This window comes from Otolemur garnettii, unplaced genomic scaffold, assembly GCF_000181295.1.
Source record: "Otolemur garnettii isolate 467f Iridium unplaced genomic scaffold, OtoGar3 scaffold00058, whole genome shotgun sequence".
Classification (NCBI taxonomy): Eukaryota; Metazoa; Chordata; class Mammalia; order Primates; family Galagidae; genus Otolemur; species Otolemur garnettii.
This window is the reverse complement of record NW_003852453.1, coordinates 6,684,586-6,712,288: the sequence shown is the minus strand read 5'-3', so window position 1 is coordinate 6,712,288 and position 27,703 is coordinate 6,684,586. Positions and strand designations below refer to the sequence as shown.

Below are 27,703 nucleotides of genomic sequence, written 5' to 3'. Positions count from 1 at the left end.
TCACTTCACGGGCACAAAGAAATAGGAGAAAGCTCAGGAAGGAAAAAACCAAAAACAACCTGACCCAGTCTAAACCTTGGGAAACCTAACTGGCTCTGCGTCCCTTTGAAAACTATAACACAGACATTTCTGGTCGAAGTGAAACCATGCTTTTCAGAGAGGATGGAGACAGCAAATAGAGCCTTAGTCATACACAGTTAGTTTCAAACTTATGTTGCCGCTCGCAGGGAGAAATCAATGTATAATATATTAAAAACAATCACTGCGGCCCTTAAATGATCCAATAGTTTAGCTTTGAATGCATTCAAGCTAATGGGGGCTTTAATGGCTTCTGACAGATCATTCCATTGATCAAGGGTCATGTATGAAATCCGCTGCCTACTAAACTCTGTTTTGATTTGGGGAAAAGAAAACCAAACGTCCATGGTAAACACGGCTTGATTGTTTGCGTTCGCCAAGATCTCCCTCAGCCTGACCCTGTTTGGGCGCAGAGGAGGGAGCACAGGGGAATCCTATATACCTGGCCTGTGTCTTTCCCAACTCTAATCAAGGCATAATCAACTGGAAAGCTCTGTCTGCAGAGTTGGCGGGGGTGGGGGGGGTGGGGGGGAGAAGGAGGATGACCAGAGGTCTAGTTTTCTGTGTTGGGTGAGTTACGAGCAATAGCTTTAGCCGCTCTGAGAAATTGATTCATCCCTTGTGGGGCTTGGGGGTTTGTAGGTTAACTGTGTTTGCTCCACAGCAGAATGTTGAATCCCCTATTCGAAAAGATAACCAGGTTTTTCAGTTGGGGGCAGCAATTTGGCAAAGAAATAAATCCCCTCCATCCGTGTTTGGTGAAGCTCCGAGGTTATTTTACAAAAGTACTGAACATACTCACTTATGGAGTTTTTAACAGGGTGTGAGACCAAAAAATTAAAGATGAGGCCTTCACATTTCTCACTGAGGCTGTTCTTATGCAGAGATGCTTGTATTTCTCCGTGCTCTACCTGTGGTGGCCTCAAGCGTGAGCCATATGCCACTCCTGCGTCAGACTGGCCCCTGCCTGATCAGGGGTGAAAAATGGATATGGGAATTCTTCCATTAGGCACCAAAGTTTTAGGTGGGTTTCACAAATAAATAATAAGAATCCCCTCCACTGGACTCGGGTAGGACTTTAACGCTGACAAAGCTCTTGCGAATGTCATCTTTTGGCTGGCTGTGCGGTAAGTCTTACTTGGGGGGACTGATCTGGCTTGTAGATCCTCTCCCCTTCTTTGGAGGCTGGGAAGGGTAGGCAGGGTGTCCTTGAACCTGGCACCACTAAGACAGGCGAACCTGATCACCTGTGGTCTTTAATCTTTAACACCAAGCAAGTCTGCCCGGAGGAGCTTCGTGCCCCAAGAGGGTCAGAATTTCCCTGAACTTCCTGCAGAATGGCCCTGACCCTGTGTCCCCACCTGGAGGGCAGGCACCTTGCTGTCCCAGGCCAGCTCTCCTCATCTCTCAGCAGGGAGCCAGTGCATTCACCAGAGGAGAAACAAAGGGAAAAGCCTGGAAGCTCGGGCACTTCATTTGTATTGGTGCCATGTTTAGTCAGTGGCTTTTGTAAAATTGATGAATTTTGTCTAACGGCAAGTGCAGACAGGCAAACAGATCTGTATCTGCTGTTATCCATTTAGCTTGACACACACGTGCAGAGGAACTATTTTACCTCGATTCTTCCAGGATTGATGAAAAGTAAATGCAAGCAAACTCATGAGCCGCATCATTTGGAAAGAATCACTGAATCTAACGCGGGAGGTTAATTAATGCTCCCCTGCCCCCTGGAAATACACCGACCCTGGTCCTCAGACGTTCGGAGCCGATGCACAATTGCTGTACACAGATCATCCATTAGAAGGTGATGGTAAGAATTTTTTTTAAGCAAATCTAAAATTGCCACGGGTGACCTCCTCCTGTGGTAGTAACGGGAGTCCTAAAGAATGATTTCCCATAGTACCTTTGGGTTACTACGGGATGGGAACATAACATTCTTCTTAAACAAACCACAGCCATCTTTCGTCTCTCTGATTATTTGGTCAATGTATTTCCCATCATAATAATTTACACGCACGGAGTGATTATTAAGTGCCAGACATGATGTGAATCACTTAACATGCACGATCGCAGGGGACAGAGTAATCTAATGAGCTAGACATTATCATCAACCCCTATTATAGAAACCAAGACTGGAGCACAGAGAGGTGAGAGGATTTGCCCCAGTCAATAAAGCTACAACTGTTATCACAGGAAACTGGGCTGATACCAGGCTAGCACCGTACTGGACACCAGGACACCTGGTACTGTGGGAAGCATTTTATCATATATGCACATTCACTCACCGCTTCCTCACAGCAACCTCAGGTCATGGATTACTCTTATTCTCACTTTGTAGACAAGAGAACAAAGGTTTGAAGGAGTGGGAAGCCCTGGGGTTACTCACACGCCCAGGACTCAAATCCAGGGAGCCTGTGGCCCGAAGTGTCTGCTGCCCTCTCGGGAATCAGAAGATTTGGAAAATCTGATCAAGGACGGCAGAATGGATGGCACACAGGGTGCAGAGGAGACTAGTGTCCAATTGGAGGAGGAGGGTCTGGGTCAGGCACCAGGAAGAACTTGTCCCTGGAAAGTTCTGCGAGAGGGGGAGTTAGAACTATCTTGGAAGAACAAGGGCCGGTGGGAGGAAGGATTACAGGAAGATGCTGCTTGGGAGCCAGGCTGAAGAGTAATCTGGACATCCCAGATGGGGTTCGGGGGACACTCATGTGTTCTTAATGAGAAACACACCCTGCACACACTTTCCTGGAGTTCCCAGTGGGCCCCGAGGTGTCTCAGGAGCGGTGTCCTCCTCCCCCGACCACTGCTGAAACCTGCCCCCCTAACTCACAGCACCCGGGTGCCCTTGCGGTCTTACAGAAGTCGTCATTGGCCAGCTCCCCCCTTCCTGGCTTTCCCTACAGCCGCAATCATCACAACACGCCCGTGCCTTCCCCCCTTTATGGTTGTCAAATTGATTTCACCACAGCGATACCTATGGCTCCCAATGAAACTTAATTAAAAATACCATTTAATCACAAAGTAACAAAGGCAAACTGGATAAACGGCATCACCGCTTCAGCGCATTTTAATCCCGGCTGCCTCTCTCCGTCTGAATCTGTCTGGATGAGAATCGCCCTTTCAAATCAGAATCCCCTTGTCTTCCAAGCGCTTGCCTCTGACAGATCTCCAAAATAAACGGTATTTAGCGTGGCATGGATCCAAATGTATGCAATTTGCCCAGTGGTAAAATCAGCCTTAACTAGAGCAGGGGGAAAAAAAGTTGCATTCGAAAATAACTTCCTTCCCTGGAAACATACAAAAAACCCCTACTGAACGTGGGGTCCGTTAAATAGGGCCTATGGAATCTTATTTGAAGCATCCCTTGATTCAGTTCATGATGGATCTAGAAGCTTATTACTATAGTTGTGTTACCAGTGAGGCCATGACCCTGCTCTTTTATGTCTAGAAGTTCTCCAGGGCTGCAGGCTGCCTGTGAGAGCAGGAGGGATGCACAGGGCAGGGTGCTTTAGTGCGCACTGTAAACAGGAGGGAGCTGGGGGGGCTCTCGGACTACTGTGCCCCTCTTCCCCACAAGCGGGACATTCCCAACTGGAAAGCGGCTCCTTTCGCTTGAGCCATCTGCTCTCTGAGACCTTTTGGAATCCAGATAGTAGCCAGAGTGATTGTTGCAAACATAAAAATATCAAGTTACCTCCACATCCTTCCTGCATAAAACCGGGCCGTGCTTCTTGGGTGTGTACACTAAGGCCTGACGTGGCTCCCACCTGCCCTATAGCTACATCCTCGGTCCTTCCTCCTGCCTTCTCCGCTCCGGCTACAGGGTCCTTCCTCTTCCTTGGCCCCTACCAAGTGCTCAGCCTACTGCCCTATGGCCCAGAAAATTCTTCCCTGATCCAGGTACAGTTGGTCCTTTACCCAGTTGCTCCCTTCCTGGCTCTTACAGCCATCTGGAAAGACCTCACTACTTATTGGCTGGGTGACTTTCCCCCTTTACAGGTTAAGGCCTTGTTAGGGTCACTATATTCACTCGCCTGTGAACCCCTGGAGGGCAGGGATCTGTCCGTGGTCCCCAGTGCTGGCCACACTGTGGAGCTGTGGCAGGTGCCAAGAAAGGTTTGTGGGCGGGAGGAGAGAGGGAAGTCAGTAGTGCCCGGTGCAGAGGGATCTCTCAGGGCACTTTCTTCAAGGTAGCCGGGACCTGAGGACACTGTGGAGAAGGCCAGCAGGAAGGCAGTGGGGGCTGCTGCCGACTTGAGCCAGTCCCAGGATCAAGGCTGCCCTGGTTCCCTCGTGCACACACGTAGTGGAGGGGTGGACTCTGGACCAGTGTTCCCAGGACAGTCCTTCTCCAGTTCACAGGGGAGAAGCCAGCCTTCCCTTGACCTTGCAGGACAGGAGTGAATTGTCACTGCCACCACCAGCCACCTTTATATTGTCTCTTGTCCCCTTCCTTCTACCCTCCAGAAACTGCCCCAGAGAGCACATGCAATCCTCAAACACACCCCATTTGTGCTCACAGAGAGCCACTGAGTCTTCTTCAGAAAGAAATGTGATCCTGCCTTCTGGATCCACTTAAGGCTGTGTTTTTCCCAACCCTGCTGCACCTGACCCGGCTCCACCGAGGCCCCACGTAGGCCGGTGACGATACTGGCCATCCACTGGTGTGTGCAGAAGAAAACAGCATAGCCTGTCCTGGTTTATTAGCTCATCTTTTTAATATTTTTATTGTATATGAATACCATGATGCACAGGACGTTAGGACAAGCAACTCATGAATGCAGTTCAATAGTAACACACGAAGATTGAGGTATGCACTAACATTATTTATTTCTACTACAAGGGTGCAAGCAAGCAGCCTGGAGATCTGTGGAGCAGGTGGGTCTACAGCGAGTGAGCCTGGGCAGGGCCCACGGCAAAGCCCGGGAGGGCTGGCACCTGCCCAGAGCAGGGAGGCACTGCTCAGCTGTGCCATGCTAGGACGCAAGCCTAGGACCACTGGGTGTTCTGGATTCTAAAGAGAAAGCAGACATTTTTATTTTATGTGAAAGCTCCCAGTTTTTAAATAACGGCACATAATGAAATACAACAAAGAACAAAATACCACACTGGGCTGGGTGTCCTGAAGGTGCCCGATCTGCGCTCTCTGCCTGCCACGCCCTCCTCACCTGTAGTATCTCATTTAATCCCTGAAACAACCTGTGGTCTGAGGGAACTTGCGTCTCAACATGCTGGGACCCTGGCTGCTTTGCTGAATGTGACTTTTCTGTGGCTGTTAAGTCCGTGGTGGCGGCACATGCCTTGACCCTCTGAGACTGGGTGGCAGGAACGAGTTTGTTCTCGGCACACCCCTCAGTGGGAAAAAGTTCTTCAGCTTCTAGACGACTGTGAACAACTATAGGAGACGGCAACAGGCTGGGGAGAGGGGCCAACTGTCCTCGCGATTTCTGGGGACACCAAGGAGCTTGCACCAGGCTAGAAAGAGGGTGTTAACGGCATCAGGGGACAAAACTGGCACATGGACGGAGAGAAGAAGGAGGAACACTGGCATCAGGTCGGCGTACTGACACACAACACTACTAATATTCACCTGCCAGAGAGTGCCCTAAGTCTGCCCTTGATCACCTCACTTACACCTCACCCTGGGCATGGGTTCCTTTAGTATATCCCCATTACACAGATGAGGAAACTGAGGAAAAATAATGTGCCAAAGGTCACAAAAGCTAGTGGGAGTCTTCACTCAGGTGCTCTCAAACCAGGGCCCAGGTTTTAATCTCTAATCTACCTTGTCTCTCTGACACCCCAAGGCCACAGGATGGGCACTGGGATTCTCTAAGCCTCCATTCAACCTGTCATTACATGTGAAGCGGGCACTTATAGAAAAAAACTCTACTAGGCCGGTTGAATCCATGGAGCAACGTAAATGGGGCTGTACCTTTTTCATTAGACCAGGGAAACCTCCTAAAGACAGGATAGCAACTTATTTGAACTGTTGCCACCGGACTCCCGTGTACAGTGCCTGGGACTCGGCACTGGGCTTTCACTTAGGGTTATCTCAGTGAAGGGACAGGGCTGCTCTCCCATAAGTCATTTCTCTTTTCATCTCTCCTTCCTGTGGGGATAGAAGGTGTAGAAAATTGGAAAAGATGGGTTTCAAGTCAAGGCTGTGGGAATTAAAGAAAAAATCAAAAAAGAGAGAATTAGAAAAAAGAATTCCTGATTTCAGACTCTTTATAGAAGCCTTGTCCAATAGGACTTTCTATAATCATGAAGATGTTGTAGGTCTTGCTGTCCAATACGGTCGTCACTAGCCATGTGTGTCTGTTAAGCACTTGAAACATGGCTAAGACAACTGAGGAACTGAATTTTTAATTAAAATTAAAATAGAATTTAAATTTGAGTAGCTAGCTAGTGGCTACCGCTGCACAGCACACCTCTGGGGAGCACGGTGAGGAACCGGGACAGATGTCTCTAAGGCCTGTGTCTCCTCAGATGACTGGGCCCACTCTAGAGTCTCCAAAAAGGCTGGGAAAACAGCAAAGTAGGTTACGTTTTGTCACATGCTGGGCTCATCTCTGTCACCTTCCTTGGCCCTTGGTGGCTGACTGGCTCACATTAAAAAAAAAAAAATCTAAGTGGGGAAGGTTTCTCTTTGGGTGAATTCTTGTCTTATACCAAATCAGATTATAACACTGTGTCATTTTTAGACATTTAAAAGCTCCTGGGCTCCCTTCCCTAGCTGTTTACAACTGGGACCCAGGGGCTGCCATCTGAGACCCAGGAGACGTCCACACCTGCCCAAGCCCAGGACGAGGCTGGAGGAGCCCACGATGGCAGATTCTTCTCCTCCACCTCAGGCCTGTGCTCCTCCTACGGTTTTGCTTCCAGAAGCTGACTTCTGAGTTCCGAAACGATGTCTGTGAGGTCGAACGGCAGCGGCATGGAAGGATCATCCTTCTCCCAGTACGGCCGACACTCCGGCTTCTGATCTACGGGCAAAGTTCGGGCAATTCGACACTGGCACCTGGAAGAGGAAGAATGGGCAGTTAACTCATGGGAGGAAACATCTGGGAGACCCACACCCCCCGGGAAACCCGGCGCAACACGGGGGTGCTTCAAAACCGTCCTCGGTGCTGAAGGTCATGGTGATGGGAACGGGCCTTGCAGGGCAGAAAGCAGGTGGTTCTAGAAAGGAGGAATCATTCCTTATGGTGTTGGGGTTTCTTTCTCTTTTTTTTTCTCAATTCCCAGATCTGTTATTATCTCGAGTGGCTTTGTAGAAGCCAATCACTGGGGGAAATTCAGTTACTCTGCCTTTAAAATGGTGAATTATTTTTTCATTATCTCAACTGTTATTTAAAGTGTGTGATTAAGCCATTATCAGATTTGAATGTTTGCGGGATTTCGATGTATTACTAGATTACTGGGAAAGATTAAATTGAATTTACTGCATTAAAACATCCAAGAATAGATTAAACAATATTACAGACCAGGATTGACTTTGGAGATCCTGGAGATTTACAAGTGTCCCAGCTTGCTGTGCTCAGAAAAAGGCACTCCAAGGAGAGACCGATTTATAAGGATATATGCAAATAGAGGTTAATAATCATTTCCACTGATGAAGAGGTGGGGAAAACTCCCACAAAATTAAATTAAGAGGCTAGCAAGAGTTAGTCCCTAAGGAAAAACTTAAATCACCGCTTTTATTAAATGGATTATTCATCGATAGTGGAGAAATTAATTATCATATGCAGCTAAATTATAGCCTCACAGGAAAAAAACTAGGGCAACATCATCACACCTTGGCTGGCATCTACCTCTCAGAGAGGCCGGCTTATCTAAAAAGGGGTCTGGGAGAGCTCAGTGGCTTTAGCTTTGTTTACCTGAGAAAGGAAGATGGGAGAGAAGGAAACAAATTGTAACCAGGAGTGAGTAATTGCTCGAAGCTTCTGGAGCACGGGCAGTGGAAGTGGGGGCGGACACAAATGCCCCGAGTCCACTTGGAAGAGGCGCTCAGGTGCCGCCTCCTCCCCCACCCCCTCTCCATCTTTCTCTAAATCAATTAAAAAGTGGTCGGACCAGCTCTTTGTCTTCTGGTCCGAAGGAATGACCAAGGAGAGATCAAAGGATGGAACATCCCGGCCCCATTTCCAAGCCTGATGGGAGAGGAGGCGTCCCTCTTCTCTGGGGAATTATTAATGGTGCAGGAATCCCCACGGGAAAACATACTTCAACTTTACACCTATTTTCGCGTGTGGTTAATTGCTATACCGGCATCCTCTGCACTCCATCCGCCGTACATTACACATAACATTCCAATATATCTTGGGCTCTCCGCATCAGGCCCTGATAATAGCGTCTGTTAACATGCGCTAAGTACTATTATGTAGCACATCACTTCATAAATAATAAGATTAGCTGACCTCGGGGCCCCAAGAAGAGTAATGTGTTTAAATGTTCTCATTATTTATTTAAAACAAGAATTAAAGCAACAGAAGCTGCTTTTGACAATCCTCTTAGCATAAATATTAAACTGTTTGCTCTGATAAGCCGCGCACCGTGCTGAGGAGCAGAGGGTGGGTTCTGCGGACCCCTTAATAGGGGTGGTGGAGACTGTGCCGCTCGCTGTGGCAGGGCTGAGGTGCATCTCTGTGGTTCTAGACACAGTCTCTAAGCCACTTGAAAGGGACGAAGGGGAAATTAATATTCAAGGCAAGCTGCAACTAATTACAAAGGAACGCTGCAAAGCTTTTTAAATTGTGCTTTCTCTCTGCCTTGGAATCCTCAAGTAATGCTCAATTTGCTGGGTAGGGAGAGTTATTCCAAATCGAGCATTTCAATCTCACTGAGGATAAATTATCCGTGCGCACATTATCCCGGCTGGCAGATTAAAGGGCTATGATAAGTGTCGATCCACCTAGAATATCATAAGGTTTGTAAAAAGTCAATAGAGATGCTTTTTCACCTGTCAAATGGGTTTTGCCTCCTCACTTTGAGAAAGTGCATTAAAAATACTAAGACCTGCTGCAGGGCCTGCCTGCGCTATGCTGCACAAGCTCCTGAGCCCACGGGCTTTCCTTTTAGGCAAAGCTGCTGCACGGTTTCCTGCCACTGTTCTTCTCAACAAAGGACGGGCGGGCACGGGGCCCATGTCCTCTGCTCGCAGGCTCCGACAGACAGGCGAGGAGTTGTAGGTACTCACTGCCCCACCTGGGCTGGGAGTAGAACCCTTCTCGGAAATCTCAAGGTTGCCTTAAAATTCTTCCTTAATGCCCAGTGCTCTCTGTCACCATTTCAAATAGTGACTCGGCCCAGCAGAAGGTGTTTTTTCTGCAGGTGATATATTTACATATGAGAAAGGACAGCATTCTGACTCAAATTATATTGCCTGATCCAGCATTGTGCCAGATAGTGGAATTGCAAACGAAAAGGTTGAGAATTACTTGAAGGTATTTCCCCTTTGAAGTTTCACTCCTCTTGATCCCATCACTCGTTCTGTTTTCTTGGGTCTCAGTTTCTGAAGCAGTGTCGTGGTTAAGAGTGTGTTCTCTGGACTCCCGGCACTGCGACTTCCCAGGGTATGCCACCTTGGGCAGGTTTATTTACCCCTTATAGATGGAGTTGATGTGAAGAGTAAATGAATTAACACGGAGAAAGTCAAACACTGTCTGGCACACAGCAAATGCTTAATAAATACTCAACATCATCTCTATTGTTCTTCTACAGTGAGTACCTGTGACAGGTAAGAGATGCCACCAAGAGAGCTGTGATTACACCTGGGCGTCTCCTTCCTGCACACCAGCCAGGGTGGGGGTAAGGCCTAGACGGATCCTTCCTGAGAAAGCACCAGAGATACAGGAGCAGCGGTTTCTGGCCTGCCTCAAACTGAGCCTACAGCTGAATCCTGTCACATGGTGACATGCCAGGACCTGGAGGCTTATGTATTCCATTGCTACAACGTTCCAGGGACAGGCTAAAATGCTGAGATTCAGAAGGGATCAGCAGTTGTTCCTGAAGCCCTGGGATTAATAAAAGGCGCTGCTGTCGGACCTTCTAAATGGCGGCGGTTTGAGATGACTTGACATTTGCACCACGTACTCTATAGTCCCTTGTAAAATAAACAGGCCCCAAGCTGTCTTCTGGAATGTTTAAGGAATACTGAGTGTGGCGGACAGTTGTTGTCTTATATCTATTCCCACAACTCCCATAAGCTGCATTCTGATTTTCCTGTGGGGACGCCATCCATTCCCCATGCTCTGTGACTCAGTTTGGTGGGACTGGTGCTACTACTCCAGCCAGGAGTCTTGACTGGCCCCAGCGAGTCAGCATCACGCACTCTTCAAGCCAAGGGGGGAGCCACACAACCTAGTCTGGAATAAAATCAAGAGAGCTACTCAGAGGACTATGACAGAAGCTACTAGAACAGACTGATTCTCTGCTAGTCTGTGGACTGGTAGTATGTGCAGCAAGGAGCTGCCATCATCATTCAGCAAATGTGATTCAGCAAGGGGCTCAGTGCCAATGGTGCCCTTTGAGCAGCCAGCAACGCTCACCTGAGCTGGCTACTTGACTAGTCAGCTTCATATTATTGTTTGAGTTAGGTTTTTCTGTGGTTTGCAACCCAAAAAATCCTGGCTGATGTGCTGGCCAGGTTTCTATGTCCGGGTCACTAGTGCCTTTTACAACATCCATTGCCAGAGCCAAGTGGACGCAGGCGTCCTGTCCCCAAACTGAGACTGTTGCTGATTGATACAGCATAGTGCGTGCAGAGTCCATCTGGGTATGAGAGCATGAGAACACTGGTGTTGGTTTTTGGTTCAAATAATATTTCTGTTTGGGACAAACTTCTCAGAAAACAAGGAGAATATTACTGCCATCCATACTGGCCTTTGCATGAAAAATAAGCCAGTTTTTATGACTAGAGCTTAAAAAAGATTCTTTAACTCAGCACCATTCCCAGTCCTGCCTGAGCCCAGCTAAACTGTAAGAAAGTTAGTTTCCCCCTTCAACCTTGTTCTCTCTAATCCTATTCTAAAGAAAAATCCTACTTTTTAATGCATCATGGGTTAGCAAATTAACTTGGATCTTTTTCTCTCTCACACTCCTAAATTCACATTATTTTGACTGAAAAGAACTCTATGACGACTCTAAAATTCTCTGCTCCTTGGGAATGGCTCTCCCTGAATGACCTAGTGACATAACAGGAAGCAACTGACAGGTGTCACACTGGCTGGCAGTTAGCAGACTGTGCAGAGGTCCCCAACCTGCAAAGTGTAACTCAGACAGGGCCTCACTGCCCGCTGATTTCCCCCAGGGCTGCACTTACGTTCGGATGGTCAGGATTGCAGCTACATTAGTGAACAGTGGTCGCCATGCTGAAATTAACCACTTTAGCTAAAGTGTGTGTTAATTATGGGTATGCAAGCAGTCAATAAAAGGTTAATGCAAAAGTCAAAGGATAAATTTCTTCCCTTATTGCATCACTTCACAGACTAAATGACTAACATTATACTTTGTGTTTTTAATCAATAGGTTTTACAGTAATGTGCCGGCCATTGATTTTAAGAAAACATATACGGTCTTCCTCCTTGTCCCTAAATTTTGCAACAAATAAAGAAGGACAGGTAATATTTCCATTACTCTTGATGAAATGATAATAACAGATTTCAGGAGAAACGGTTTCTGCTAAATCATAAGCATTCACACGCAGAGACGAGAACACGATGGACAGATGCGTAGCCTCACCCAAGACCGGCCACTGCAGACAGCAGAGAAATGAAACGCTGAGAGGGAATTCGCTAAGGGGAAAGACCAATTCCTGATTGAAATAACAATTGCAGTTTGTACCTTGTTAAGTGTCCCAGAGAATTGTGATTCACGGCAGTTTTGTACTTTAATAACAACCTGGGATAGATGGCAGAGGGAGGCGGTGGGTCCCTATTTTGACTGAGGCTGACTCAGTGGTGAGGAGGGAGCCGGGGCTCGGGCAGACTCCTGGCCATCTGCCTGGCCGTACGTTTTACGACACTCCATCTTTTTTATGGATTTCCATTTGGACCAGAGTGGATCCTATCCATTGACTACTTAGCCATTCTTGTCAAATTTAGATACTCAGGATGTTCTAAACCATTTCAGGGGTAAGAAAGAAGCGAATGCTGTTTTCTAGTTTCTAGAAGGGCTGTTAAACTGGCAGATAAGTGAGAAGGCATTTTTCTTTTTTTTTTTTTCACTCAAATGACTTGAATGCTTTTAGAGCACGAACATCTGTAGTCCATAGAAATAAAAGATACACGTGCAGCTTCTAAGGGCAGAAACTATCTCTAATTATATTCACTGTGTGACCTTAAGAAAAATATCTCAACCTCTTGGTTTCCTCAACTGTGATACTGAAGTTCATGTTTTTGTGCTTCACTGGGTTGTACAATGATAAAATCAAATGATGTATATAAAAGCCCTCTAAAATATGAAAAGTACCGCACACACGTACAATTCTGCCTCAGTATCCCTTTTCGTATATGGTACCAGTCCTATTTTAAAAACACAGCTGTTCGTCATGCAACATTGGCCAGAAGGGCTTGCACCACTCATACATAAAAATGAAAGAAATCGCACTTCTAAAGACGACAGCAGCTTAACAGCCTCATCAGAAAATACCCAACAACTAAAAACACGTTCAGCTCCTCAAGTTACAGCTGCCTTCTGGAATTCTACTTTATGATAGGAGTTCTCGAGCTAATGTTAAACTGGGGTCCACTGGGTTTCAGCCACCTCATAATGGATCCCCTCAAACAATATAAGCCGGTATCGATGGATAGAGGCCTTAGGTGGGGAACACGTCAAATCCACTAACCTGTAAAACCCAACTGCTCAAATCAGCATGAATAAAGTGGGATACAAAGATGGAAAGTGCCAGCAACCCCCTCACCGGCCTTCTGCTTTGGAGGGAACGTGAGACCACCCAGGACCCTAATGTCCTCTGCTCAGCTCAGTGTCCTTGGGCCCATGACAGTCAAAGCATCTTGCCACATGGAGTGATTCCACTGTTAAAGGTAAGTACTGTCCACATAACATGGTACGTAAGTCCCTGGGAGTACTCGATGCACAAAGGGATTTTCATGTCTGATTTTGGCTCTCCAGGAGCTCTCCCTTAAATGCTATGTTTAAAATCTGACCTGTGTACTTGGCGACCCCATTGTTCTGTCTCTCATCCTCTCTCTACACTTTGCTCTGATCTGTTTTAGTCAGCGATAAAAAGAGTAGGGGATCCAGTTCATAACAATCTTACACTCAACGTTCTAAATGCTTGGAAAAGAGAAAAATCAGTTAATGAGTTCATAATCTGCCTTCTTGGACTTTTGTTACTGCTGTCATGGCACCGTGGGCAACTTCACAAATAAACAGCCACCTTGTCCTACTGACATCTGTTGTCATGGCCTGCTCTGACCAAAGGGGTGTGGGACATGGGCCTGCCAACTCCATGCAACTTGGTTTACTCACTGCAGAGCTACTGAGCAAAACCCAGTCCTACGTGGGTTTCAACAAAGGGACTTCAGCTTTGTCTCTGAAAGGCTTTACCTTCCTGCCTCTGTCCCACACGTGCACGTCTCCAGATCAGTAAGCGGGTGCACGTCAGAGAGTGAGGAGAAGCCACACTTCTGTCCAGGGTTCAGCTTTTTGCAACATTTCAGGTTCAATACACCTGTTTGGCAGGTAGTGTTTTTCAAGCGTGACCCCTGAGAAGCTGGGCTTGACTTAACCTCTAACTGTGTACAGCTCTACCTCTGGGAAGAAGTGGAGTCTAAGGTAAGACAGCCTGTTCAGATGCTGTACAGACGCCAGCTGAGCCGCAGATGCTTCTGAACACCAAGAACATGCGGCTGAGCCACACGGATAACCAGCTGTGTCTGGGAGAACTTTACTCCAACCAGCATGGCTGACTCTGCCGCCTGGATCTCGGTGAGCAATGAGCATATTCTAGAGTAGGACTGTGGGTCTCCACCGTTCTGCTCACGGGGAAATGGCGACAGTGCGGGCAGCACCCAGCTGCTCCCAACCGCTTGTGTTGTACTCCATTTGTCTGGAACCTAAAGGGCATTCTCTCTGCGTGGTTTTCATAGTTCCCGATTTATCCCCTCAGCCCCTGTCTGACTTACACTTTCTCTGACCCATAATATTAGAAGTGCTAGGTAAGCCAATAACCATGGCTGTCAGTGCTAAGAGCTCCCCTGGCCTATGGCAAAGACTCTACCAAAGAAGGTGACCCAGGTGAGGTGTAACGATGCTCAGACTGGACCCGCAGGAGGTCAGGAGATGAAGAAATAAGAGATGTGAGAGCCTCTTGCTGGGGTGGACGTCAGAGGCACTTTGGGGTCAGGGAACGGTTCAAAGCCATCTCAACTCTTTCTTCAGGGGCCCGGGGGTGGGGGGGATGCTGTGCCCTTGTCCCCTCTCCTGCTAGTGTGTGCCCTCCAGCAGGCTCCTTCCCACCCAACCCATGGGGTTATACCGTGTGACCCTCACCGCGTCCCCTCATCCCCATTCCTCTGAAAACTGCCTCTGCAAGTTTCTCAGAGACTTTTGCTGGCATGGGAGATACTGTAAAGACACTCCGTGTCATGCTTGTGCCCCTGCATGACATCTCCTCTCACACCAAAGGAATAGTAATGATGCTGATCAGATCATTAAGAAGTGACAGGCACTGTATACATCTGTCTTCAATATGGAAACTGAGGCCCAGAAGATGAGCCAAGGTTTCATAGCCACAAGGGAGAAAGTTGGGATTGGAAGCCAAAATGATCTGATTCCAACTCTCAAGCTCTTTTGTATTACCCCCAAACACAGACATCGAAGGAATCATTTTGGATCCTTGTTAAACATGGAGTTTCCCAGCGGCACCTAGCTCCAAGTCTGACTCTCCAGTGGAGGACCCTGGGAATCTTAATTTTCATAAGTGACTCTCAGGATCCGGCCAGTCTGTGAATACACCGCACCATAGTAACCTGTCACAAAGAACCACAAGGATGCTGAAGGTGGACAGGGCTGGGGGACGTCCAGGAGGGATGGACATTATATTCATCTCCGCTTCAGAGGAAACTAGACTCTGGATTGGCTCTTGCAGACCTACAAGTTGGCCCCCTGAGCCTCCGGTGACTTTCCAGGCCAGCACATGAATCTCTTCAAATCCTTCCCCCTACTTCAGGGACTCCGGCAGGCCCTTGGAAGCACTTAATATGTGAGACTGCTTGGCCCACCACTGGGGTGTAAACCCAGGAGGTGGAGGGTTGGGAATAATTTTATCCCCAGGTTCATTTGTCGGCTTGTCAATTCCATAATGATAGTGATGAATGGACTACCTTGACAGCTGAACATTTAGGAGCTGCTGACCTTTGATCTCTGGTCACATGATAGGGTCACCTGAAACTCGCATGACTCCTACCTGCTCAAGGGTAACAATATAAAGGTCAAACGGGCTGGACGATTCTCTGTATCAGGTCGGAGGCAGCTTGGTTAGAAGCTTTAAGAGAGGCCGGGTTGGGTTCCCCGCACACAAAGCTATGGAACCACTGCAGAAATGTGCTCAACAAAAGATATACGATTTCAAAGCAGTCCAGAGTGGCTTTCCTTGCAAGGGAATAGAATGAACTCATTATTTTTAAAGGGCAACAATGAAAACAAACACTTTGGAAGAAAATGTATTCTGCCCAGTGACTCAGCCTTGGGAGGGAAGGGGTACGGGCCTACGACTTAATGAGTGATATTAATGCTGTACCTGCAACGTGGCAGAAGGTCCAATTTGATGCAATTACTGGAACAAAATCCCCACTGGGTAGTATCAAGCCCTCCTTTCAGCCATTGAATACGGTCTCTCCGCTGTCCTCTGTCAGCACAGAACCCCACAAAGGACCCTGATTGACAGAAGATAACCCTTTCCAAATCTCATGACTTCCCTGTTGCTTGAAACTTAAGTAAGTTTGCATGGGACAGTCTCAAACTTCAGAAAGATTCCAGAATAATTTATGATTAGAAACTTAAGGCAGCTGTGATTTCTTTAGATACACTACAGCATTTTGAAAAAACAGCAACATTTCTTCTTGCAAATCTAAAGATTATGCTTTTTGACTATTTGGTTAAAGTCCATTTACTCAGAATCAGGTACGAGCAGTCACATAAGTAGTGCATGCAATTATGAAAAGAAAATCTAAAAGGCCAGTGTCACTGATTTCCAAAACCTAGAATCTTCACAACCTCTGGGGAAAAGCAGACATTACAGAAAAATATGATTTACACAAAAAGCCTGGTTTTCTACAAAGGATTTTTTTTTGCCTGCAAAGTCACAGACCGACAGACAGACTGCCGTGGAGTATAATCCACTCGTACTCCTGAGAGCTGAGCAAAGCAAAGGACAATGGCTTACAGAATAAAAGGCCAGCTGTTCTGACTCTGGAATGCTCATTTGAGTTGTAAGCTGTGAAATAAATTTGAGTTGATAGTCCCTCCATCTGTTCACCTGTCAGTCTATTTCCACTGTACTGCTGTTTTTAGAAAGACTTCCACGTAACCTGCTTAATTGGTTTCTGGATGCCAAGAAACATCTCACAATTTTTATTTTAACCTTATTGGGAACATGAAGTTACTGAGCCCTCCTGGGTTTCTCTTCTCTTCTCTTCTCTCAATAACAAGTCAAGAGCACTTATCGTGGAAAACTCAGTGGCACTCAATACCAGCAGTGCCAGGCAGTCCACATTCTGTGTTAGAGAGAATATGGTGGGCCAAAATAAAGAAGCCAGTTTGTCAAGGATGTGCTAGTCTTTTGGAGAATTTATGCCTTGCATGGATTTCAAAGCTGGGCCAACGTCAAACTCTTCTAATGGTCCACGAGGCCCTGCATGATCTGTCCCCTCCTTCCAAGTCCCACTGCTCACTCTGCTCTAGTCAGACCCACGCCAACTATACTCTTCATGGTGTCAGCACCTGCTGATTCTTTCACCTTGAAAACTCTTCCCTTAAAGCATCCACGTGGCTGGTCCTTGCTACTCCTTAGATCACTGCTGTAACATAACCCAATCAGTGAGACCTTCCTTCACTGCCCGACTCAGGACAGCGACGTCTCCCCTCCTTCTCCCCAACCTGAGCAGTCCCAGTTTCCTTCCCTGTTCTACTGTTCCCCACAACACCCGACACCATTTGCGGGTGTGTGTGCACATGCGTGTATGCGTGTGTGTGTGAGTGAGCGCGTGTGCACTAAGCTCCCTGAAGGCAGATTTCTGTCTGTCCCGCTCACTGACACACCCTCCAAGGCTAGAGCAGAGCTTGGCACGCGGCAGCCGCCACACATACTGTGGGAAGCACAAACGATTAAAAGCACCTCGAATCGGAATGCACCTCCTCCAAACGGCACTGATTTCCCTGCCACACGACACTACTAAAATGACTAAGCAGAAGTACTAGGCAAGAGTGAGGGTTAATAATACCATTGTGACCAACTGACAAGTAGGATGGTATGTACGGTAGGAAGAACGCTGGTCTGAGAATTCTAGACTCAGTCTTGCCACAACTATACCTGTGACCTTGGGCCAGATCTTGCCTTTCTGGTCACTATTACTCAGACCTGTACAATGAGGTGTTAGGTTAGACCATCCCTAAGGTTCTTCCCGTCTCTAAACGAAACTTGGGATTTTATATATAAACATTTGGTGTACCATATTCTGTTACAGCAGCACGCAAATGACTAAGATGGAAATTCTATGTAAAAACACACTTACATAAATGCAGATGATCTGTAGACCTTTTGGAAAGGTGCTCAGACAATCAGAGCTGACTCTTCCCACCTCTTTGCCCTAAAATCTCTGGCTGTGGACTTCTCAACACCAGAGCAGTACTGATTCTGCTATCTTGTGTGATCCCCACTATTAGGGTAGGAAAGAGGGGTTATCACGGTTCTGGAAATGAGGGAGAGGATAGGAGAGGATAGTGTAGGCCTGGGTCTTGGATTTGGTTCTAAGTGAGATGGGAACTGCTGGAGGGTTTTACGTAGGACACTGATGTGACCTATGTCACAGCACTCTGCAGAAAGCCTCCAGGTTCCTTCAGGAACTGAGTCACCACACAAGCTCTGACCTACACACAGTACTTGTTTGATGGAGACTCTTCTGTGGCCTCCCAGGCCACTCTCGCTCTGGGGCTGGGCGGGAGGGAAGGTTCAGAACCTTATTGTCCTGATGGCTTCGATGCATGGCTCCCTTTATACTGGCAGAGAAAAGAAGAACTAATGCCAAAGCCGGCCTGTCCTCCCCGTCCCCTCGTGTGTCTCTCCGGCACCCCACTCACACCCAGGCTGAGCAGTTCCTTTTCTCTTTGGTGCTGCGGATTCAGGCTGAGGAAGAAGGGTCGTCCTATTCGCCGAGTGCCACGGAATGCTGAATAGGCCTTCTCAGTCGGTGCTGGCTTCACTTTTAAAATGACTTGGTGTGAATGAGTTTTTAAAGATTGCACTTCCACAGAGAGCAGGCCGAACTCTAAAATCCTCCAGCTAAAGTGTCCACTGTGCTGCTGGCTATGCTGGCATTGAATCGGCCCCCGGAGCCTCAGAAGAGAAGGATGCATTGCCAAAGACACTCGCCTTAGGGTTGCAACGTGGGCTTCAAACTTTAGGTTAACTGGTTAGATTTATTAATTAATCATCACAACCACAGCTCTGCCCGCTGCCCATGTTTGGGGAGAAAGCCATTACCTGTTTCTTATAGTCCTGTGCTCTCTGTCAACCAGCTGGTGCACAGTGTCACCCTTCAGGGGTCTGAGAGCTTGGCCGGTGGTTCCTCCACTGTGTGGGGCTGACCTCATTCTCCCAGCACCAGTGTTTACTGTGCAGTGACCTTGGGAAGGACACTTAAGCAGCAGCGTTTTCTCATCTGTCAAGTCGAGACAGCAGCAGAGACTTGGAGTCACATCTGTAAACACTCAAGTGTGGAACAGTACAGGCCACCTCATCTCAAAGCCCCCTGGCTCCAGGAAGAAGACCTTTCCAGCAGGAAAAATGAGTGAGGCCGTGTCCTTGCCACATGCCGTGGAGATGGGATGAGGCAGGGTGGGGTGGAGGACGAGAGTGGCTCTTTGTAGGAAAGACACCCTTAGGCCCTCACTGCGGCTCCCAGGTGCCTTCTCATTTGCCAAAATTCAGAAGGTCATAAGGAATCAAAGGACGACATCTGCTTGTGCAGAATGTCATTATAGAGGAGTCTGGGAACGGGAGGCCTGTTACAAGTCACCTTTCCAGCTCCTGAAAACAGGCCGATTAGTGGAGAAGTTCGGCTCCTCACTGAGTGTTACAGGAGTGGGGTCAGCTGGGAACGCGCCAGGGCTCGGCGATGAGTCAGGACAGCACAGCAAGGACGTGATTAGCTGCTGTAACCTCCCGCCCCGCGCCTGGCCTGCCAGGGAGCCAGGTTTCTCCGCAGACTGCTAAGTTAGAATTTACACTTTTTGGAGGAACAGTTCTGCAGCCGAGACCACCTGGGAGTTTGCACAGAATACTTTACTGAGGGTCCATTATGCTTTCTTTGCAGAGATAGCTGATAGGTGAGCTCAGGCGAGACTTGGGAGAACTTGCTCTTCCTAATTTAAATTGCTCTTTCGAGCTGGAGATGGACTTGCAAAGGTCTTAGTGCCCAACAGTACCCACCGGGAAGTTCCAAGGCCAAGGTGTTAACGTGTGAGTGCCATCAGCAAGTGCCGCCTGTGTGGCTGGAATGGAGCGGTACCAGGATGGTGTCCCCTCCACAACCAGCTCTTGTTTTGGCTTTATAACTAATGCCAGAAAGCCTACCATTAATTCACTTACCCTCTTCCCCCCCCCCCACAAGTGTATGGGGAGAAAAGAGGGAAAGTTATTTTAAAATGCAACTTCTTCTAAAGAGGATATTTTAAGTCACCTCTAAGATAGATCATCACTGCCTCCTGCTATGATGGAGAAGGCTGAGAGCTCTGCATTCCCCGGGGTGAGAAGTGGAGGGAAACTTCTCTATGGTTTCACCTGGGCTGACCACGTGAACAGCCTTCTGGGAGAGATCCGTTCAGGAGGCCAGCAAATAAAGACTAGAAGCAATTTAATTGGTTCCAAGTTAATGTCCTTTTCCAGTTGGTCTCATGGAAGTGCCTGGGAGTTATGGTCACTAACTTAAAATGATTTATAAAGTTCTTTCCCAGGAGAAAGGTCTTTGGGCAGGCAGCGAGTGAGTCTGTGAATTATTTCTCCGCAGTGGGTACAGCGTGAGGAGGAAGGAACAGGTTCAGCTGTAAAGAATCTGAAGCTCTCCCCTCAAAGGGAAGGCATTCTCATTTTTTAGCAAGGTAATTTTTGACAGCCATGGCTTCCTCTCTTGTAGACTTTACATTTGGTAGAACCTCTGGTCTTGGGAACTAATCTTACCTCCCACACCCTCAGTTTAACGGCCAGGTTGACAGATTGGCTCCACATGCTGTGGCAAAGCCAGGAGACCAGAATCCAGGTCTTGGGATCCTTAGTTCACAGAGGGCTTGCTAGGTTTTTCTTTCTTGATGTCATCATTGCTAATTGCTAACACCTTCTAAGGATTCACCTTGTGTCAGATGGCACTGTAAGTGCTTGCCTCCTGTAGTCCTCACAGCCCTACGAGGTGGGTATGATCACTACCCCCATAGCACAGATGGGGAACACTGAGGCATGGAGCAGTGGTGTTATCTGTCCAAGCTCGCAGAGATCCTGAGTGATGTAGCCTAAAGATGAACCCAGGCAGTCTGGTCCCAGAGCCCAGACTTCAAACCACTACCTGTAATAATATAGAGACACTGTACACCCAGTTTTAAATCTAATGAGATAGAGGGATTCATCATGAAAAAGCACGATTGTCCCACTCTCGTCCCTCCCGTCTCCAGCTTTGGTAGTTACTTTCTATAAGTCTAATATGCACGTACTGACTGCTATTTCTTGATGTCCCAAGTTCAGATATTACCTGTGTGCTTCCTGCAATATTACACTAGGAGTCGGCTCTTCACTGGTTCCTGGCGTCTAAACATGGCTCGGGTAGCCCACGCCTCCAGCGTTCACTCCTCTGCTGAATCTGAACTGGCCCTCTCTCTGACTTGCTTTAATAACACATCACAACAGAGGTCATGTGACACTGGGCCTATTCATTAAAAAAGCTGGGCAGTTTCTGCTTTTGCGCCCTTAGGAGTCTTGAGCCGCCATGTTAAGGAGTCAGGATACCTTGCAGGAAAGGCCTCTCGGGGAGGGAGCTGCCCAGCTGAGCACCTGGCTGCGGCCACAGGCAAGGCCCCCCTCTGTGTTTAATTTTTTGTGGACCAGAAGAACCATCTGTCCAGCTGAGCCCTAGTCAACCCTCAAAAGGCCAGAATCTTATGTAAGAAATGGAAAACTGTGATTATTGATTGTTTTAACTGATTCTTTATGTAACAATAACTGAAACAATGTTTTCAATATTTTTAGATCCTTCATTGAGTACTTTTGTGTCTTTGGATGATATGCTTAAATTCTGTATCTGGTTCTATAACACTTTTTCACTGTGGCAAAATATATACACAAAAATATGCCATCGTAATACTTTTTAAGTATACAATTCAGTGGCATTAATTATGTTACAATGCAACCATCGCTGCTATCAATTTCTGAAACTTTCCCATCAGGACAACTAGGAACTCTGCACCTATTAAGCAATTTCCCCTTCCCTCAGTCCCCGGTAACCCTAAATCTACTTTCTGTCTCCATAAATTTGTCTGTTCTAGATATTTAATGTCATATCCTATCATCTGTCCTTTGGTTCTGGCTCGTCTCATAAGCATAGTATTTTCAAGGTTCATTCATGCTACAATATTTATCACAATTTAATTGCTTTTAATGGCTGATTCATAGTCTACTGCAGGTGTCCTCAAACTACAGCCCACAGGCCACATGCAGCTGGCCTAGGACATTTATCTGGCCTGCCAGGTGTTTTTGCCGCCGCTGCCTGTCCTGCTTATCAGCCAACTCATCCCAAGGCCCGCAGACCGGCCCTTTAATGGTCTGAGGGACAGTGAACTGGCGCCCTGTTTAAAAAGTTTGAGGACCCTTGGTCTACTGAACACATTTATCCATTCATCTGTTGATGGCTACTTGGGTTCTTTCTACCTTTAGGCTATTGTGAATAATGCTACGATGAACACCAGTATATAAGTATTTGAGTCTCTGCTTTCAATTCTTTTGTGTGGAATTAAGAGGACTGAAATTACTGGGTCATAAGGTAATTTCATGTTTAATTTTCTTTTTTGTTTTGAGACAAGTTCTTGCTCTGTGGCTCATGCTAGAGTATAGTGGAGTCGTCATCACTCACTGCAGCCTCCAACTCCTGGGCTCATGCAATCCTCCTGGCTCAACTTCCCAATAGCTGGGACTATAGGCATATATCACCATACCTGGCCAAGCTGTTGTTTTGTTTTGTTTTGGTTTTTTTAGATAGGGTCCCACTATTGCCCAGGTTGGTCTCAAACTCTTAAGACTAAAGTGATAATCCTGCCTGGGCTTTCCAAAGTGCTAGGATTCTAGGTGTCAGCCACTATGTCCAGCTCTAAATTTAATTTTTTTGAGGACCGACCAAACTGTTCTCCAAAGGCACTACAGCATTCACATTCCCACAGTGATGTTAGGGGAATTCCAATTTTTCCATGTCCTCGACAACATTTATGATTTTCTGTTTTCTTTTTTTAAATTATATCTAACTATATATAAATATATAGATAAATATATCTATATATTAGTAAGTGTGAAGCAGTTTTCCATGTGGTTTTGATTTGCATTTTCCTAATGGCTAATGATATTAAGCATATTTTTGTGTATTTATTTACCATCTATATATCTTCTTTAGAGAAATGTCTAATACAGTCCTTTGCTCATTTTTCTTGTCTTTTTGTTATTTAGTTTTAGGAGTTGATTATATACTCTGGATATTAAATCTTGGTCAGAAATGTGACTTGCAATATTTTCTCCCATCCTGTAGGTTGCCTTTTCACTTTCTCAAGAATGTTTCTTGATGCACAAAATTTATAATTTTGACAAAGTCTAATTTATCTGTTTTCCCCTTATTCCACCAGCGTGACGGTATCTCTGGACTCCCCTATATAAGATGCAGACAAGAGCAGAGTGACAGGCTGTGCTGGGCACAGCCTGAGTGTGGGCGGAGAGCCTCCAGTGTCTCTTACAACCTGGAAGGGTCATTCCCGTGTCTGTGCCTCTCTTGAGTCAGTTGTTGGCTTTTACTAAAGCAAACCCTCTACTTGTTAATGCTATTAATCCCTCCCAAACCTAAAAGTAATTAGTGTGAACTGTTCTAAAAATATTCTAGAATCTGTAATTAAACTCAGATTGAAGATTCCATTCTACACTTATACAAATGCGTAAGGTTTGACTAAGTACATGATTTTGTCTACTAACCCAGAGGCGACGGGTGGGTATATATCAGCACCTGTCCAATTCCAGTTCAGAGGAATGACAGTGTCTGAGTTTTTAGTGAAAAACATTTCATGGCGTTCAGCCCTCAAACCTTCTGGCAAAATCTTCTAGTCCTTTACAAGAATTTCCTGCTTTCTCCTATTGGATTTATAAGGCATTTGTATTGAAATGAGGGATGGTTTTCAAGGCCATGTACACATATACCGATTAGCAAACCACCTTTTATGTAATTGGTGACACCTCTTTATAACACGGGTATCAGTGAACAAGGCACACTCCACACTCCCTCTCGCGTGGGAGAACGTTGTCAGAGGCTTCCCCGAGACGCTGCTAGAGCTCAGTGACACAGGCTGATCTGTGTAACCTAGATCTGTGAAACAAGAAACTTGCCGTAAGAAAGTTTTCCTTTCTTAACAGCCTTTACTTGGGCATTTCTGACAGTAGATTACTACTTTTTCCCTAATTAAAACCATTTAGTTCCCTGCCGTGTTTAGAGTGTCTATTTATTTGTGGGGCACTTAAAATGCTAAATGTTTCCGATTTGTTTTTGTCTTTATCAGCAGAAAGGAAGAATGGCTGGGTAGAAAACATTTATGAAGTATGTTAGTTTACACCAAAGGTTGGTATATAAACATTCTCAAAATTGCATCTGCAAAAGCCAGAATGCTGTTCAGACAATTTCATGAACTGTCTCAGTTCCAAATAGATGATGTTGTTTTGCACAACTGCTTATAGTTTGAAAAATTAGAAACAATCTTGATGTCTATCACTGCGGGAATGATACTAAACTACAGTATATCCATTCCACAGACTTCTCTACAACAAATAAATAAATAGATGGATTTATGTGTTCTAACATGAAAAGATTTCTAAACATAAGACACATCACTGAGTAGAATCACCAATCTGGGTATCAATTTGTACAGCACCATAACCACATATGTGAAATAAACAAAGACGATCTGGCCCTGTCTCCGGCCACACCTATGTCTCTAGGTGCAGAAAGGAAGGTTTCGGTGGGAAAGAAGGTCTGAGACTGGAGGCAGTGGTCAAAGAGGACTTTATCTTCATTTATAAGGTTTTAATTTTTATGACGTAAATGTATTGTGCATTACTTCTGTAATTAAAAATAGAGATGCTAACAGTGGTGGTGAATAAAACTAAACACCTTAGCTGGAGATGGGAAGCAGTTGTTAAAGATTATAAAAGCCCTCGGTTCTAATTTCCTCTCTACCAATCCAAATTCTGGGAACTCAGCAAGAAGTACATTCTTGGCTTGGTCAATATAGGGCTTTGAAGTCAACTAGGTAAAACAATTCCTCTGCACCGCAAGTGGGAATGTAACTACAGTGTTCCTTGCTGTTTGGGTGAAGGTGGGTGGTTTGAAGACTGGAGTGGAGAAAGGGAGTTCTTTGATGGCCTATCTCACCCTCCCCAAACTTCTGCCATCCCAGTGACACTGCAGCCCGACAGATGAGAGAACGTAAAGGACCAGTTACTCTGCATATTTTAAACACCTAAAGCTTCAGAACACTTTTTTTCCATAGACACGCCTGTTAAGAAAAACTGTCAAAGCAAGGAAGATGCAAAGTAGAAACAGATGTTTTTCTAGAAACCAAAAATGCTCTCAGGAATGGTTTCAGGTATTCAGGTTTGTTTTCTAAGTCACTGTGCTAACCACCTTTTCTCGTCCACCGTTCAGCCCCTGGCGAGTTTCCTGCACCCCTTTGGGCACCCGTGCTCCAACAGGGTCTGGTCATGGCCGCCCAAGGCCTGAAGAGGGGGGAAGCCAGGGGCTCTTGGTCTCTCCAATCAGCCTCAGAGCACCCACCACAAGAGGCCTGGGCAAGGCCAAGGGAAGGCAATGGCATTGCACTCTCTGGCTGAGTTTGTTTTTCCTTTCTCGGAAGGGCAGCCCACCGGAATCCTCTGGGAGGTGGCGGGTCTTGGAACACAAGCTCTCACGCTTCAGTTCATGACCCTTCCCCTCAGCCTTTTCTTTTAGGCACCTTAGTTGCTAAAGGCATTTAACTTTAATTCCATTTGACTTCAATTGTGTCCAAATTGCTGTAAGAAGGAAGAAGACAACAAGCTGTGAATATGAAGAGAGACAGAAAATCATTGGGAATCCTGCTTTTATGAATATTTGATGAAGAAAGGTTAGATCCATAGCTGGTAAATTATGAGAAATTATGTCCATCATGTGACTCTGTCAGCAAAGGTTAATACAAATGGGTTGGGACTTAGTTGGGATGACAACGCAGATTAAAAAAGATTTGTCCTGTCCTCACTGCAATTAGTTTTTCTCCTATTATTAGTGTAATAGAGTTGATCATTAGGATTATGGCAACAGAACAACTGCTCAGTGGAATCATTTTGCTTTTCAGACCATCTTGGCATTTTCACAATAAATTTTTCATCTCTGCTAATCTTGCCCTTAATTGTGTGGCTGCTGGGGGCAGGATCCAATTATTAACTCTTTTGATCCTACAGTGCCCTTGCCATCAAGTACGCTGATTATATGCAGACTGAACAGGCAATCCTGTATTTTTCTGTAGTTGGATACATGGATTTGGTGGTTCATTTAGTGCAAGCAGAAAAATGGTTATTTTGCTCGGGTAACAGCGCTAGTCAAGTGTGAAATTGTATATAATTGTGTTATAGGATTCTGCCCAGGTTAAAGGGCTTCTTGGGTTTCCATTACGAACTTCATTTCTCAGGTGTTTATGATTTGTTTCAGACTTGAAAAAAAAAATCTAAATTAGGCTTAATGTGCTCTGCCTGGAGGCCTTATTATTGTTGGTATTATTGTTATTGTTTTGCGAAGCGGGGTAGAGTAGTCATCCTGCATTCCCTCTACCAAGATAGACAATAGGACTGGTGTCAGGCACAGTAAGCAGGGATGTAGAACAAACGGCACCAGGGACCCCAACAGCTGAAGGATGATTCATTCCAGTGGCAAGTTCAGATTTGCGAGGGCATCTTCACACCCTTTCAATAAGGCTGAAGAGCCCGGAGAGTGAGGCCAGAGAGAGGGTGGGGTGAATAACGGACAACTAAACAAAGACCAGCCAGGGGATATTTAGGTTTCTTACTATTCCAGACCAAGAAACTTGCAAACAAACTTCAATGCTTACTTGTCATCTCTCTGCTCCTCCATGGCTCCAGCCTACAGTCCCCCTTTGAGATCCACTGGTTGTGAATCATAAATAAGGGGCATGCCTAATCCAAGGTTTAAGGATCTATGGAGGGCATGTGAAGGAGAGAAAGATACAGAGAAGGGTGTGTATTCACAGTCAATTAAAACAAAAATCTAAACACACGTATGCAACACATGCTAGTAAATCAGGAGACCGTAAAGGCCCAGTGCAGAAGACGTAAGTGTTTTCCAAATCTCAAGGCAAGACAAAAATGGATAACGAGGGAAGGGTTAAATATGATAGCCCAAAGAATAATTGGAATTGTCATGTCTGCAGCCATCTCCCTGTAGAAGTAGTGTCTCAGCAAGGCCCACTGAGAGTTCTTTCCACAGAAGTGTACACTCTGCCCATACTTATAGTCATCTAAAAGTAGGAAATTTAACACATCAGGGAGCCTGCTGGATTATCAGATCAACTAATCAATAGCATTGACAGTATTTCCATCCTAAAAGCATGGGGGGCAGTAAGCAAGGCACCGAGGCAGACGGGATCTTTGCCAATACATTACCTTGGACCTTTGACTTCTGCCAAGGGCCCAGGAGGCACATGACTTTTCTATCCAAGACCTAGGATTTTCTGCCTAAATGATTTTGACCTGCTTGAGTTCAGTCAATTGCATCCTCCATCAGGAACTGGTACAGGGGACACAGGCACAAGGCACAGACCAGTCTCCCAGGCACGGGAAGCAGCGTGTCAGGTCAGGCCATTACCCCCTCGGAGCAGCCCTCCCCCCCCGGACTCCGCAAATCTCAGCTGTGTGTGTGCAGCATCACTGGACACAGAGGGATACAAATGGCTTCTCCATGTAGCTGGATGGCTCCTGAGACTGGAGCCACCTGAAGAGTTCTGTCCCCTCTCTGTGACCCACACCTGGTGGCTCTGAAAAGACATTTTGGCTACTCTGTACTCACTGAATTTAATGCTCCAGAAAGCAACAAGATTTCATCAC

General features: G+C 46.3%; 1 protein-coding gene across 1 annotated transcript in view; it reads right to left on the bottom strand.

Moving 5' to 3' along the window:
* Positions 1-4,790: 4,790 nt before the first annotated feature.
* The window catches only part of FTO (FTO, alpha-ketoglutarate dependent dioxygenase), a 402,518-nt gene continuing 379,605 nt past the window's right edge, over positions 4,791-27,703 (bottom strand). Inside the window, exon 9 of the mRNA XM_012806866.2 lies at positions 4,791-7,102. Within this exon, the coding sequence (XP_012662320.1) occupies positions 6,949-7,102 (154 nt within the window). The 3' untranslated portion in view covers positions 4,791-6,948. The remainder of the gene's footprint in view (positions 7,103-27,703) is intronic.